The sequence below is a fragment of the Lutjanus erythropterus genome, chromosome 7 (genome assembly GCF_056507025.1).
Source record: "Lutjanus erythropterus isolate fLutEry1 chromosome 7, fLutEry1.hap2, whole genome shotgun sequence".
Lineage (NCBI taxonomy): Eukaryota > Metazoa > Chordata > Actinopteri > Lutjaniformes > Lutjanidae > Lutjanus > Lutjanus erythropterus.
The window spans coordinates 36,026,053-36,039,825 of record NC_139323.1 but is presented as its reverse complement, the minus strand read 5'-3'; the positions used below and the strand labels follow the sequence as shown (position 1 = coordinate 36,039,825).

The following is a 13,773-nucleotide window of genomic DNA, read 5'->3' as shown; positions in this document are numbered from 1 at the left end:
AACTGAAAATCTTGTTCTGCCTTGCACACACATGCTCACTTCAAACCATCCTACCAACCTAACTGTCTTTTGTTTCCCTGCTCCACCACACCTGATTTAAATGAGCCACTCGTTATCAGGCTTCTGCAGAGACTTGATGATGAGTTGAATCAGGTGTGTTGGAAGAGGGAAATATCCAGAATGTGCAGGGCAGTGTGTGTCTTGGATCATGGGTGGGAAACCTGCTCTACAACTGACTTTAAACTTTCAGCCAGATGAGGTCAATAAAATCATTCCTTTCAACTTGGTGTTAAGTTGCTTCAACTTCAAAGACATTAAAATCAATGTTTAATAAAAGAACTCAAATGGCCCTTTAGTCATCTGATCTCTGAACCTCACTTAAATCAATAATTTCTTTTTTTCCTTTCACTTCCCCTTTCCTCCCCCAGTGCCTTGTACTCCTGAGGATGTTGAACCTGTACTGGACTGCTCTACCAACACGGCCCGTGTGCAATGGCAGGCCAGCCAAGGCGCTGACTCCTACATTGTCCAGGCATTTGGTGTGGAAGAACATGAATCTGGTTGTGAGACAGAATCACAGTCTTGCGTCCTCCCAGACCTCCTGTGTGGCTTCACCTACAACATCAGTGTGATTGCCGTCAACAGTGTGTGCAATGTCTCACGGAGTGACATCAAACAGATGAAAGCAGGTAAAGATGACCAAAGAGATTTAATACATTACAACCTGACAGTGTGATATATATATATATATATATATATATATATATATATATATATATATATATATATATATATATATATATATATATATATATATGTATATATATATATATATATATATAGACATGTTTCCACCACAGAAACTTTCCCCAGTGATGAGGAGCCTGTGTGAAACTGTGTTTCCACCGCAGGGATGAGGCTCCTTAAAAGGTTAGGGTTAGGGAGGGTAGAGGGAGAGTAGTACTTTTCAAAAGCACAGGAACACTGGGGGTGATTGGTTGAGTACTTGCAGTATCTTATTTTAGCCACCATGCAGTCGCAAACTGGTTTATATTTTTTCTTCCTACAACAAAAAAGAAGCTATATGACAGATGACCCAATGATGAAGTCCAGGCCTTATTGAACATTTATACTGAAGATGATAATGAGGCAAAAATTAAGTGTAAAAACAGATGACACTTTTTCATATGTCTGTGCTCCATAATCTTCACAGGTCTTTAGACCATGGTGGAAATTCAGACAATACTACTCAAAACAATTCCATGAAACCGATTTCGGCAAAATGTTTGCGTTGTCTTTTCTCTGTCACTGCTGATTTTACTAATAATTATTAATGATGGTTCTCCACTTCTATAAATGATTATTGGACAGTGTTTTGATTCAAGATTAACATTTCTCTGGCTGTGTCTGTGCAGTGCCCTGTGTGCCGCAGCAGGTGATGGCCCGGGTGGCTTGTGAGTCTGGTGCTGTGGCAGTCTCTTGGGAGCGCAGCAAAGGGGCATCATCTTACACCACAGTTGCCCAGGGCAACGGTGGCTACGAGTCAACGTGCAACAGCAGCGATACAACATGCCTGTTCAGTGACTTGCTGTGCGGCCTGAACTACTCCATCACTGTTAGTGCTTCAGATGAGACGTGCAGCAGTGCTGGAAGCTCCGCTGTGGAGATCAACACAGGTAGAGTCAAGATTGAACCATAGCCATTATCATGTGGTACCTCCATTAGACATTTATCCTACATTAAAGCTGTATTTACCCCTGACTTCATTCACACCTGTCTGTCCATCCATCCGTCTGCAGTGCCCTGCGTACCACAGAAAGTATCAGCCGAGATGGTGTGCAGCAATGACACAGGTGTCGTGTCATGGGAAGAAGGAGAGGGTGTGTCCTCCTACATCGTGAAAGCTTTAGGGCCCGATGGTCACAAGACAATGTGTAACAGCACCACGACCAGTTGCCAGCTACCCAACATGCATTGTGGTCAGCTCTACAACCTGACAGTGACAGCTCAGGATGGACGGTGCGACAACAGCCACGCCTACCTCAACCTACAATCAGGTAAACATAAATAATGGAAATTTTCAGTATGAAAAGCATCATTTTCCATTACTTGAGTATGGTTTGAGTTCTGAGTATTCTACCAACTTGGAACCAGATCCAAAATTTCATTAGACTAGTGAAAGTATTGAAAGTTTACTTTCCTTCTAAAGAGCCAGTCAGATGTGTTGTTGACATGTGAATTGTCTCAGGTCTCATATACATTATTAAGTCACAGGAATTCTGTTATCTCACTGCTTGACTGTCTTCTTTTTGTCTTGCAGTGCCTTGCAGGCCAACCAACGTTAAGGCGTCCCTCCTGTGCCTCTCAAACTCTGCTGCAGTGACATGGGAGCGAGCCAGTGGAGCTCTCTCCTATATTGCAGTGGGAGTTACGGCAGACGGAAGCCACCAGACTGAATGTAACAACACGTTGACCCACTGTGATCTGAGCAACCTGCAGTGTGGACAGACCTACAATGTGAGCGTCTTCAGCCAGGACGGGTTCTGTTCCAGTGCGGAGAGCGACAAGACTTACATGCGGACAGGTATTATAAATCCGGGGGGCCAAATATGACACCAACTATTACTGTTGTGATGATAACCTCAATGTTCCTCAATAAAGAAATCTATTAAGTACTTTAACAAAACTACTATATTTCCTCAGAGGGTAGAAGTAGGGAAGGTAGAGGTTGGGTAATAGGCTGCGTCTCCCCAGTAAGAGAGACGCTGTGCGCATCACACACAAAGCACAGCTGCACAACTTCTTTGATTATTTAATCTTCTTTCCTGAAGAGAATTTCCTCTGTCCTGGATTTTTGCTACTTAAATCTTACTAATATTTACTGCTGTGACATTACTGCACACATGGAAACCAAACTGAAAGCAGCCTCTCTAATCATCAAACGTTAAAGAAAACACACAATAAAGAAATCACTTGAAAAACTTGCACTGCTTGACAGGATTTAAAGGGTAACTAATACTGTTCAGTGGTTGGCGGGTGTATGATTTATGTGTACCTGCTGATTCAGATACACATAGAACCCATCCATGCATCACTAGTGTCAACCACGTCCCCCAGCCATTATTTGAGACCGGGCTTTTATTTGACTACTGCTGTTAAACTGTATTAACCTGCCTCTTTGCTTCTCTCTACCTCTCCGCTCTTTTCCTTGTCAGCCCCCTGTGCGCCCCAGAATGTAGCCATTGCTGCACAGTGTGCTGATGGTGCCATGACCGTGTCCTGGTCACCCAACCCCGATGCCCACCACTTCCATGTTTCGGCGGTGAGCAACACTGGGGCGAGACTGTACTGTAACTCCACCGGCACTGCCTGCACCATAAGCAATCTACCATGTGGACAGAGCTACAACGTTACTGTGCTGTCTGTAAGAGACGGCTGTGAGAGTAAGCCGAGCGCTGTGGTAAAGACTTCCTCAGGTAAACTTCCAGCAGTCATGCATTTGTTCAAGTGCAAAATTTACGTGTGGCAATGCGTCAGTGACATGAGGGTTTGCAATGTAGTAATTCATTCATTCTCCATCAGGGAGAGATGTACAGTTATTATTAGACCAGTGCCAACCTGTGCCATTCATACTTTACATTCCATATGTGACACAGGTTGGACACATGTCATCTGTTAGAGAATGTCTTTAAAACAGAGGAGGCTCATGACACTTCATTAGAGGAGCTTCTTCAAGTGCAGAATCCCTTTTTATTCCCACAAAATCCAAACTGTATAACCATTTGTTGCAATATGCAGCACAAATATCTTTAATGTGTTTGTACTCGAGTGTAAAAGTGAAAAAATTCTTGCACTACACAAACGTCATGCTCATTCCTCTGATTTTCGACAGCTCCATGTGTGCCCCAGAATGTTAAAGGCGGTCTGGACTGTGTATCAGACACCGCCTGGGTGACATGGGACGCCTCAGTAGGAGCCCAGAGCTACTTTGTGCTGGCCCAGGGAGTTGGAGGTCACAACTCCAGCTGCACCAGTGCCTCCTCTCCCTGTAATGTCCCAGATCTGAAGTGTGGGACGCTTTACACTTTCCACGTCACTGCTATCAACGATCACTGCGAAAGTAACCACAGCACATCCTTTGAGCTTGAGACAGGTAATTAACAAAAATCTCTACTCTCAGTATATAAATTTTGGAATAAGCGCTTCCTTTAAAGGTTACAAGGAAGCTTACCTAGCCAGCATTTTTCTGTTAGACTGACATCTATGGGTAAAGTCAGTGATTTCCAATCTTCATGTTATGCTCTGTCTTTGTGTTGTGCTGTGTGCCTCTGATTCCTTAAAACAAAGCAGTGTCACAGCTTGCATTTGTTAATAAAACCATGACTTTCCCATCTAAATGCCTCTAACTGGGCTTTGAATGATTGTTTGCAGTAAAACTATTCAAAGCAAAGAAAAAAACAACAAATTACAATTTCTGCAGCAAAACTTTTCTTTTCCATCTGAATAATCATCTTGTGATACCTCAAACTCATCTTATGACCCACTGAAGGGGTCCTGACCCTTAGGTTGGTAACAGATTAGGTGATAATAAACTGCATACATGCCAAGCTAATTATCTTTCCATATATGTCCTGTAGGTCCTTGTGCTTTAACATCCGTTAATGTAGTGACACAATGCAACAGCGACACGGTGCTGGTTGAATGGGAGATGGCAGAGGACACACCCCTCTACCTGGTGACCGCTGAGGGCCACGACCAAACCGTCATCTCCTGCAACAGCACCTCCACTTCATGTCATCTCCAGGGTGCCCGCTGCGGCATGCATTACAGCATCATAGTATCAGCTTCTTCTGATAAGTGCAGCAGCCGCAGAAGCCCACCGAAGAAGATTAAAACAGGTATATTTCATCTGACCAGCTCAGTCTGACTCACTTGGTCAATCTTTGAAGTTTTGAGAAACTTCATGAATTCATAAACAAGCTCTTAATATCTGCATAAATGAAATGACAATTAGAATACTGCAGAAATGGAATTTAATATTAATTCATTTAAGTATGTTTCCATTAATGTGTAATCACCTGAACATACACTGGCTCTAGATGCAGCCTTTCCCACTTAATACAAGTTCCATGGCCACTGTAGGTTCTCTGATATCCTTGCAAGGGCAGGGCATCACAGGGTGTTTGCAAGCTCACCAATAGATGCCATAAAATCCTACACACTGTTCCTTTAATCAGAAAATGCTACACGGGGATTAAGGCCTTATTCAGAATATACAAATGAAATATACTGTTTGATTCTGTTCTTTTTAGCGCCCTGTGTCCCAGACAATGTGACAGTGGTACCATCGTGTGAGGATAACGGAGCCACAGTGAAGTGGAGACACTCCCCTGTGGCTACATCCTTCCTGCTGACAGCCACGGGCAGGGACGGACATGTTGTGAGCTACAACACCTCAGTGAACAACCACACCCTGGCTGATCTGCACTGCGGACAGCCGTACAGCTTAAGCATCACCGCCAGAGGAGACAACTGCACCAGCGAGCCCGGCACCTCGTCCTTCAGAACAGGTAAAGACATAATCTATCACAAAGCAAAATACTGTTTTCTTTTTTTTGCTTTCTGCAAGTTCTTGGTGGTTGTTTGAAAGCCAGCTTTTTCTAATGTTCTTGTTGTTTTGTTTTTGTTTGTGTATTAATCAATATATACAACTTACTAGTCACCTCTCTGATTAGACTTTATTATTGCATAGGGCTTCTTTTCTTGCACAGTTTTCTTTTCACTCATAACAAACATGGTTCAGTTAACATTATCCTTAAAAATGTAGGAACTACAGACCAGCCTCCTGCTTGAATCTCTGACAGAAGTCCTTTCTCTCTCGCCTCGCAGTGCCCTGTGAGCCCTCTGGCATTGCCGTGGATATGGATTGTGAAACCAAATCTGCCGTCCTGTCTTGGGGTGCAAGTGAGGGTGCCGTAGAGTATTTTGGCTGCGCCCGATCTATGGATGGAGATGCGCTCTACTGCAACAGCACTGTCACCTCCTGCACCATCGAAGGCCTGGAATGTGGTGGCATTTACAATTTCTCTGTCGAGGCATCTGACAGCGTCTGCAACAGCTCGTTCAGTGCACCTCTGCAGGCGGGAGCAGGTAAATTTTACAGCTTAAACATTAAATTATCGCAGGTTCATGGATAACAACGCTCCAACTAGTTAATTCAGCAAAAAATCTTTTTTACATAAACAGAATATGTTGAAACACAAGTATAGAGTTTCAGGCCTCAGATTCCTGTGTTAATTATAGTATGTATGCATTAAAATACAATATATATATACTCCTTGAATCTGGTGTTTTGTGCATACAATCACTTATGTAAAACAAAAAATATATAATGTAATTAAAAATGGCTCTTTTTTGTTTCCCGGCATCCCCCACCAGAAATCTGAAATTAAATGAAAAGGGGTGTTTTTCTTTTTCTTTCTTCCTTTTTTTTGTTCTGCCACTGTCACAATTTAGATGTGATGACATGTAGATTAACTGCAGAAGCAGAGTGTGAGCATTTTGTGTACCCACCTATGTAGGCTCATCTTACTATCTGAATAACTGAATAATTTAAATAACAGCAAAATACTGCGTCACTGACCTTAGAACAGGTTTTTGTTGTTTATTGGCATAATGGCCGCCTTCTGTCTCAAGATAGCAATAAGCCAACAATGCACCTGACCACACCTCACCCACACCGATGGGCCACAGATGGGCACAAGTGCATGTGCTGCCTACACAATGTAGGAACCTGACATCTGTTTTGGTCAGAAAATAAAAATGACAGCTGTGCTGTATGCCACTTTACACCAGGGAGAGGATAAGCACCATATGTAGTGCAGCTAATCTAGAGGTAAAGATGTTGTAAAAAAACAGTATAACCTATGAGGAAGGTCAATGAGGAAGTTATTTCTTCTGTGAAAATGTGTTTTAAAAAGTCTAAATTGTACAAGTGGTATGCTGGTACAACAGAAAAAATGTAACTGGGTTATTCCTCTGGTAAAATATTCCTTAATCTCTAATCTGTTTCTTCCTCAGCTCCATGTGCGCCGACTACTCTGCACATCCGAACGCAGAAGATAGGCCAAGGCCACTGGGCCATGGTGTCTTGGGACAGCGTCAATTGCTCTGATGTTGAATACCTTTTAGAGGTAACCGGTCAAATGCAAAACGACCCCCAGGCCCTGATGGAGGTCACTTCTTACTGGCTGTCCAGGCCATACTTTGAGCTCCCAATGCCTTGCAGCACAGCTTATAACGTCACCGTACGCTCCAGAAACTCAGCTGGAGTCAGCGAGCCGTCCATGGCCCATACTGGAGTCACAGGTAACTTAACACTGCGTTCATCCCTGATTCTGTGCAGAGGAGAGTGGTTTTAGTGACCTTTACACACACAAACACACACACAGATATGGACCGATATAGCAGCAGTTGGCAAACATCGGTCAGGCTCTAAAATTCCCTTATATAGAGAGAAAATACAGTTTGGTCTCACTTTATCCCCTCTTAGCCATCATAAACAGGATATAAACGTTTCATATATGGCTTAAAACACACTATAATTTCACACAATTAGACCCTAACCAAAATATTGGCTGATATCCGCCTTTATGAAAACTTTTTTTTCCAAACACATAATGCAGACTGTTTTCATTTGTTTGGTTTTTAGGCAACACTTTATGTATATCTGATCCTTTTTCTTAATTCACATTTAACATATAGATTTATTTTGAGCTAATTAAGTTTTTTTTTTTTAATTTGTAATTGTGAAATGAAAACCCAGCTGAAAGGTCGCTGTTTTATTGCAGTAATTTTATTTTGGACAATAACGTTTATTGTTAAACAGTAAAATAGTCTTTGCCACAAGTGTTGAGCAAAAAATGGTTTTGTATTTTTTTATATTCAATATAAAGAATTGGCCAATATATTGATATCTGAATTTCTTTGCTCCTTAATATCATATTAGCATCGTCCCCAAAACTCCAGCATGGGTCAGGACCTAATGACAATAAAAAAACAGTTAATATAATATGAAAAATGTTTTCATATGACGGTTTTAATTGCTGACAAAAACTGTACATTAATAAACACTTAAAAGTGGCCGTATAATCATTTACAAGTATATTATGGTGTGTTATTCACTAGCAATGACTGTTCTATAGAACGTTCCTCAGTCCTTCTGTTAACAGCATTTCCAATGTTTCTTTCCCAGTCCCCTGTCCCCCACAGAATGTGAAATACACTGGTAACACAGAGTCTGCTGTGCTTTCCTGGGATGCATCTCTGTTTGCCACGAGCTACACTGTCTACAATGTGTCGGGTGCAGGCCGTGTCGCACTTTGCACCACCACCGGGCTCTTCTGCCAGCTGACCAACTTCGATCCTGCCACCATTGAAGTGACAGCCAGCAATGCAGTGGGAGAGAGCATCCCCAACCAAAATATTACAGGTGAGATATCACAGGCTGAAAACATCTGAAACACTCTTCTGCCACTGGTGCAGTCAGGAAAGTGGGTCAAGGATCAATTTGCCCAAATAAAATTTCTAATGGCCCTGATGGCCGCCTCCTCTGCCTCACACAGCAAATGTCACTGTTGTCACATGGCTTTGAACCCTTTAAAAATTCAGTCATCATCTCTTGTTGTCAAATTAAAATGTTGCTGGGGAGAAAGGCTGTTGTGGAATGCAACTTAATCTTGCCATTTTAAAGGTGCTATATACAACATTTACCCTAGCTGTAGTACTGTAGTGTTTTAGCATCTCAGACCAAAACAAATGCATGCTTAGCTTTTTTAATGAAGGGGAAAATAAGTGTTGTTTCATCTCGTACTGCTAACATAAATATGACTTGAAATATGAATCAAGATTATGTTACTACATTGCTTAAACTGTTTTTCAGAAACACATTTCAGTGACTGTTAAGTTGTAAAATGAGAAAGATTTTAACCAGTCTGCCTCTCGCATCTAGAAGGGAACCCCAGACTGTAAGATATCTCACAAGAGTGATTATTCAATCTATGATCTTTACCTAACCATAACCAGGTATTTCCTGTCTCGAAGAGTCCCCAGATCCTAAACAAAGTATTGTCACATTCGAAAACATAATTCATTTGTACAATGTGCACAATTAACAAAGGGTACAAATCTCACAAGAGTTTAACAAATCTAGGGTTCCCCTCCAGACATGACCGTTTTCATCCGAGTTCTCTTGGAACTCGGATCAAACCGTCAAACTAAGCAGTGTTGATCAGAGATGGCTCGATATTCATTTACTGCATCACATATTTCTGACCTAAAATGTTTTAAAACACATTTTGGTGCAGTTTAGTAGTAATGTGATTTAGTTAGTCACCAGGCTGCCTTGTTGAAAACATACAGGGAAGGCTAAACAGAGAGGACTGCATAGGAACAAAAGCCCGGAGAGCGTGATGTCATTCTCTGTTCAGGACGGCATTACTCCACTATATATTTACATTGCAAACAGGGGTGATGGCTGAGGCTTGATGTTATGAGGCTGAGTGTTGTATTCAGCACCTATAAAATCCTGTTCATGACATTTGTAACTATTTTTTCACATCTTCCTCAGGTCCAGGAGGAGCTCGCAGAAGAAGAGATTTACGGGCCTCTCAAGTCTATTCCCGTTTAGACAATGGTAAATTTGAATAAATGTTATCATATGCCCTAGAAATAGTGTGATGGTGGTCACCGCATGTACTTAGTCCTCTGCAGTGGCTATGGGTTTGACTCCTGCTTGCGGCCCTTTGCTGCATGTGATTCTCCCTCCTTCCTGTCGTATCTTCAGCTGTCCTACAGATTAAAAGCATAAAAGATAAAGTGTTATACATAGTTATGAGCTATTAATCTGCAATCATCATAGATCTGCATTATAAAACAACTGTTAATTTCTCACCTATCTCATTCTCTCTCTGCCTGCCAGATCTTGAAGTCCCAGAAGAAGTGACTGTATCAGTAAGTGGAGTTTCCTTGTATGTGAAGTGGACGACAGTGATGGGTGCAATCAAGTACACGCTCGTGATTGAGGAGGAACAGAGAGAGCAAGACGCCAATGAGATGCCGAGAGTGAGAACCGTGGAAGGTGATTCTTACGTAGAGACTGACCTCAAGCCTTGGACCACCTACTGCATCAGGCTGGCAGCTAAAAACACCATCCAACAGAGCGAATACTCCGAGCCCAAGTGCACAACCACTGGTGCCTCCTAATGAAACACAGCAGAGCCAATAGACACTGGACTCAGCGGAAATATGCATCTTATATGTATGTCTTCTTCACTCTTCAGAATTGTTACCGGTTCAATCTCTAAGAACTTTAGGAGGAAAATTGTAAAAAGAAAGTAATTTACAGCTACAAAAGCTAAAACAAAATTCTTCTGTTTGGGGTACATCTTACATGTCACAAATAAATTATGATCAACCAAGAGGAGATCCTTTAGTTTTGAATTCTTATGAATCTTTGTTAGGAATAGCATATATACATTTTCATAATTGTGGCTGGTATTTTAGCAGCATGTGGCATTCTAGCTGTCTAACAAAGTATTGCTGAAATTATATTTATCAAAAATGGTTTTATTTTTGAGATAGGTCATTAGATTATTAGATTCTCTGGATGATTGTCAAACTAAAAGAAAAGCTAGTGTAAACAAATAAACTGATAATTTATCAAGCAATATTTTTAAAACCATGCAGTATATTTTCTTTATGATGTTCTATGTGACTTCTCGTTTTGTGAACGCTGACAACACGTCTTTTTTAACAATCTCAGAAATGAAGGAATAAAAAAAAAAATCTGTGAAACATTAAAACAACCCTCTGTGTAAACGTTAGTGCTGAAAACGTGTGTGTGTGTGTGTGTGTGTGTGTATATATATATATATATCTAGGGCTGAGACTGATTATAATTATGAAAAGAAATGGGTAGGATCGCTTCCTGGACTGAATGCATTTGTTTGAGGTGCTCTTTGGATAGAGACATATGTGTATTCAAACCATCAAACAAATTATTCATCATTGTATAATTGTTCATTCTTAATTACTCTCTGGATTAATTATTAGGTGTATAAAACAAGAACTGAAAAATGTCTTTAGCAAATCATTAAAATAATTACCTAAATTTCTGCCTTTTACTAACAAAACAATCTTCTAATTATTGCATGTGTCAAGTAAATAGTAGACTTTTTATTTTCTAATCTGGTGAACGAACAAAACAAGCTGCAGATCAGCGTATTCAATATCTTGTCTAAACCAAAGCAGTTTAAACTCCATTATCTTCCCTGGCAAAGGTTGTTTCAAAAGCAGAATTGTTTACATCCTGAATATTTTTTGCTATTATAATATTGTAATTTCACAATGTTCATAGTGAGTGAGAGAGAGAGTGCAGCTGACCAAAACCAAATAAACTTACTTCGCCATCAATTAGACTACATTCACAGTCATTAAAGTAGTCAGTTTATAACCAGTAAGCTGCTTATTTCTGCATGATCTTAGAGTTGTGGGAACCTGATTGCAGAATCTGAAGGCTGACAATGACTTTCATCGCTTTTCTAAACCAGGGGTAGAAAAAGGCATAGATCAGAGGATTAAAAAGAGAGTTACAATAAAACAGCAAAATTTGAGGTGCCCAATCTCTATTACCTGTGGTGTCCAGTCCTACAAAAGAAGGACTGTAGTACGGACACAGACAAAGTATAAACACAAGAAGGACAATACCGAGAGTTCTAGCAGCCTTCATCTCAGATTTCTTAATCATCACAATATTTGATTTGACAGCTGAAATTTGAGACCGCATCACGCGAGCCTGAGACACAGCCACCACAAACACTCTCATATAGAGAACTACGATCACAGTAACAGGCCCGAAAAAGGTGGTAAGAAGATCAACTGCCCCTGAAATGTAGTTTATGATAAGTGTACATTCTTGAGAGCAGGAATCAGACAAATCTGTGTGTGACAATTGATCTTTCAGTATTATAACATTGTAGGTAACAGAACAGATCCAACACAGAGAAACACAGATTTTAAGTCTGCTTGGTGTTATCATGGAAGAGTAACGTAGAGGGTAACAAATAGCCACATAACGATCCACTGAAATGAGCACCATGTTCCCAACAGAGGCAGAGGTGAGGATGAAGCCCAATGTGTATGAAAGAGCACATGACATTTTACCCACAAACCGGCAGGACTGTGGGCTGATTGCAAGTGGTATCACTACAAGGCCCACCAGCAGGTCAGACACAGCCAGGGAGAGGAGGATGAGATTGGTGGGCGTCTGGAGCTGCCTGGAGGGGGAGATTATGATTAGTGCTTCACATTCAGTGCAAATGGGTTTAGATCACAGAAATGTTTGTGAGAATACAGATAGAATGTGGAAAGTGAAATTCTACTTTTATAGACACATAAATATGAAAGCCAATCTCTAAACAGCCTATGAGCCAAATTAAGCCCTATAATATCTAACAGCTCCACACAATACAAACTAATTACTGCGGCAGTTTGCTGGTATTATTAGGTACATCTTAAACATGAGTACTAGGGCTGTGTATTAGGAAGAATCTGGTGATGTGATATGTATCAGGATACAGAGATTACAATTCAGTATATTGCAATATTTTGTAATACTGTAAGCAGGGTAATATATAGCTATTTTTTAAATCTTATTTCAGGAAAAGAGTCGAAATATAAATTCATGTGGAAAAACATCAGCACATGCATACAGTCTGAGTTTAAAAAGTTTACCTTTTTATGCAATCAGAACAGTGAAGACAGATATGAAGATTGCTATCTAATAGTGGGGTTTAAACACAAGACATAAGAGGCCACTACCACAAATCTTCGCATGCATCACATCACATGAATGTTTTTGAGAATTACTTAAGTGTATCAATATTTTCTGACACCCCTAATAATTATAGCTATTGTGACATATTTCTGCAGAAAAACCAGAGAACGTCATTTTCCAATGAAAGTATTGATACCTATGACCTGTCTTTTTAATAAACACAGTATAAACCTTGTATAGAGGGTGAACTAAGAGCTTAAGTTGGTCATTTTAGCAGAGGATAGCACAGAATAAACAAAACAAATCCAAATTTAAAAACTATTAGGTGTCATGTTTCAAGAAAAGTTCCTGTGCCTGAAGTGAGAAATGGAGATGATGACCAACAAGTTGAGCGTCACAGTGAAGAGAGAGATGCAGTACATCAGTGTGTTGGTGAGCATGACCTGAAGCGTAACAGGCATTGTACTGCAGGAGGTGTTAAGATGAGAGATACAGAGTTCATCTGCCACCATCATCACAGACAGTGACTGCAGATCTGAACACAGAGAGTAGCCACGGTCTAACAGCACTCCGATTGTCTTTTTCATGACATGAGATATTTATCTCTGAACTTCTTCATCTTTTCGTCTCTCTTGGCCCCCACTCCCACACCCACCCCCTCCCCATCGTCTTGTTGTTCTCCACAACACACTTACATCAGCTTGTTTTTTTCCCTGATGCTCCTTACCATCCACTCTTCTATTACATCCACTGAACACTGAGAGTTAATAGATTCTCCCTCTTTAAAATTATTTGTCTAGTTATTACTTCTACTCTTCTTTGAGACATTTTATGATTTTGCACAAAGATGGATACATTATGTGGACAGTTTTTACTGTTCTTCTCATTCACTTTGGTTCAATTCTCAAAAGAGAATTATGTTTTTCAAAACATTAAGC

At 40.6% G+C, this 13,773-nt stretch overlaps 2 protein-coding genes across 2 annotated transcripts in view; one reads left to right on the top strand and one right to left on the bottom strand.

The window, feature by feature from the left end:
- Nucleotides 1–10,849, top strand: part of fndc7b (fibronectin type III domain containing 7b) — a 47,237-nt gene extending 36,388 nt beyond the window's left edge. Inside the window, exons 44-56 of the mRNA XM_084723641.1 lie at nucleotides 429–689; nucleotides 1,416–1,676; nucleotides 1,800–2,057; nucleotides 2,321–2,584; nucleotides 3,216–3,476; nucleotides 3,893–4,153; nucleotides 4,638–4,898; nucleotides 5,313–5,570; nucleotides 5,890–6,150; nucleotides 7,081–7,368; nucleotides 8,255–8,491; nucleotides 9,629–9,694; nucleotides 9,980–10,849. Of these exons, the coding sequence (XP_084579767.1) occupies nucleotides 429–689; nucleotides 1,416–1,676; nucleotides 1,800–2,057; nucleotides 2,321–2,584; nucleotides 3,216–3,476; nucleotides 3,893–4,153; nucleotides 4,638–4,898; nucleotides 5,313–5,570; nucleotides 5,890–6,150; nucleotides 7,081–7,368; nucleotides 8,255–8,491; nucleotides 9,629–9,694; nucleotides 9,980–10,263 (3,221 nt within the window). The 3' untranslated portion in view covers nucleotides 10,264–10,849. The remainder of the gene's footprint in view (nucleotides 1–428; nucleotides 690–1,415; nucleotides 1,677–1,799; nucleotides 2,058–2,320; nucleotides 2,585–3,215; nucleotides 3,477–3,892; nucleotides 4,154–4,637; nucleotides 4,899–5,312; nucleotides 5,571–5,889; nucleotides 6,151–7,080; nucleotides 7,369–8,254; nucleotides 8,492–9,628; nucleotides 9,695–9,979) is intronic.
- A 633-nt stretch (nucleotides 10,850–11,482) lies between these two features.
- On the bottom strand, nucleotides 11,483–13,446 carry LOC146324330 (trace amine-associated receptor 13c-like). Its single transcript, XM_084723643.1, has 2 exons — nucleotides 13,190–13,446; nucleotides 11,483–12,335 (listed from the first exon to the last, which is right to left on the bottom strand). The coding sequence occupies exons 1-2, from the start codon at nucleotides 13,420–13,422 to the stop codon at nucleotides 11,525–11,527; spliced, it is 1,044 nt and encodes a 347-aa protein (XP_084579769.1). The 5' UTR covers nucleotides 13,423–13,446; the 3' UTR covers nucleotides 11,483–11,524.
- Between the last annotated feature and the right edge of the window lie 327 nt (nucleotides 13,447–13,773).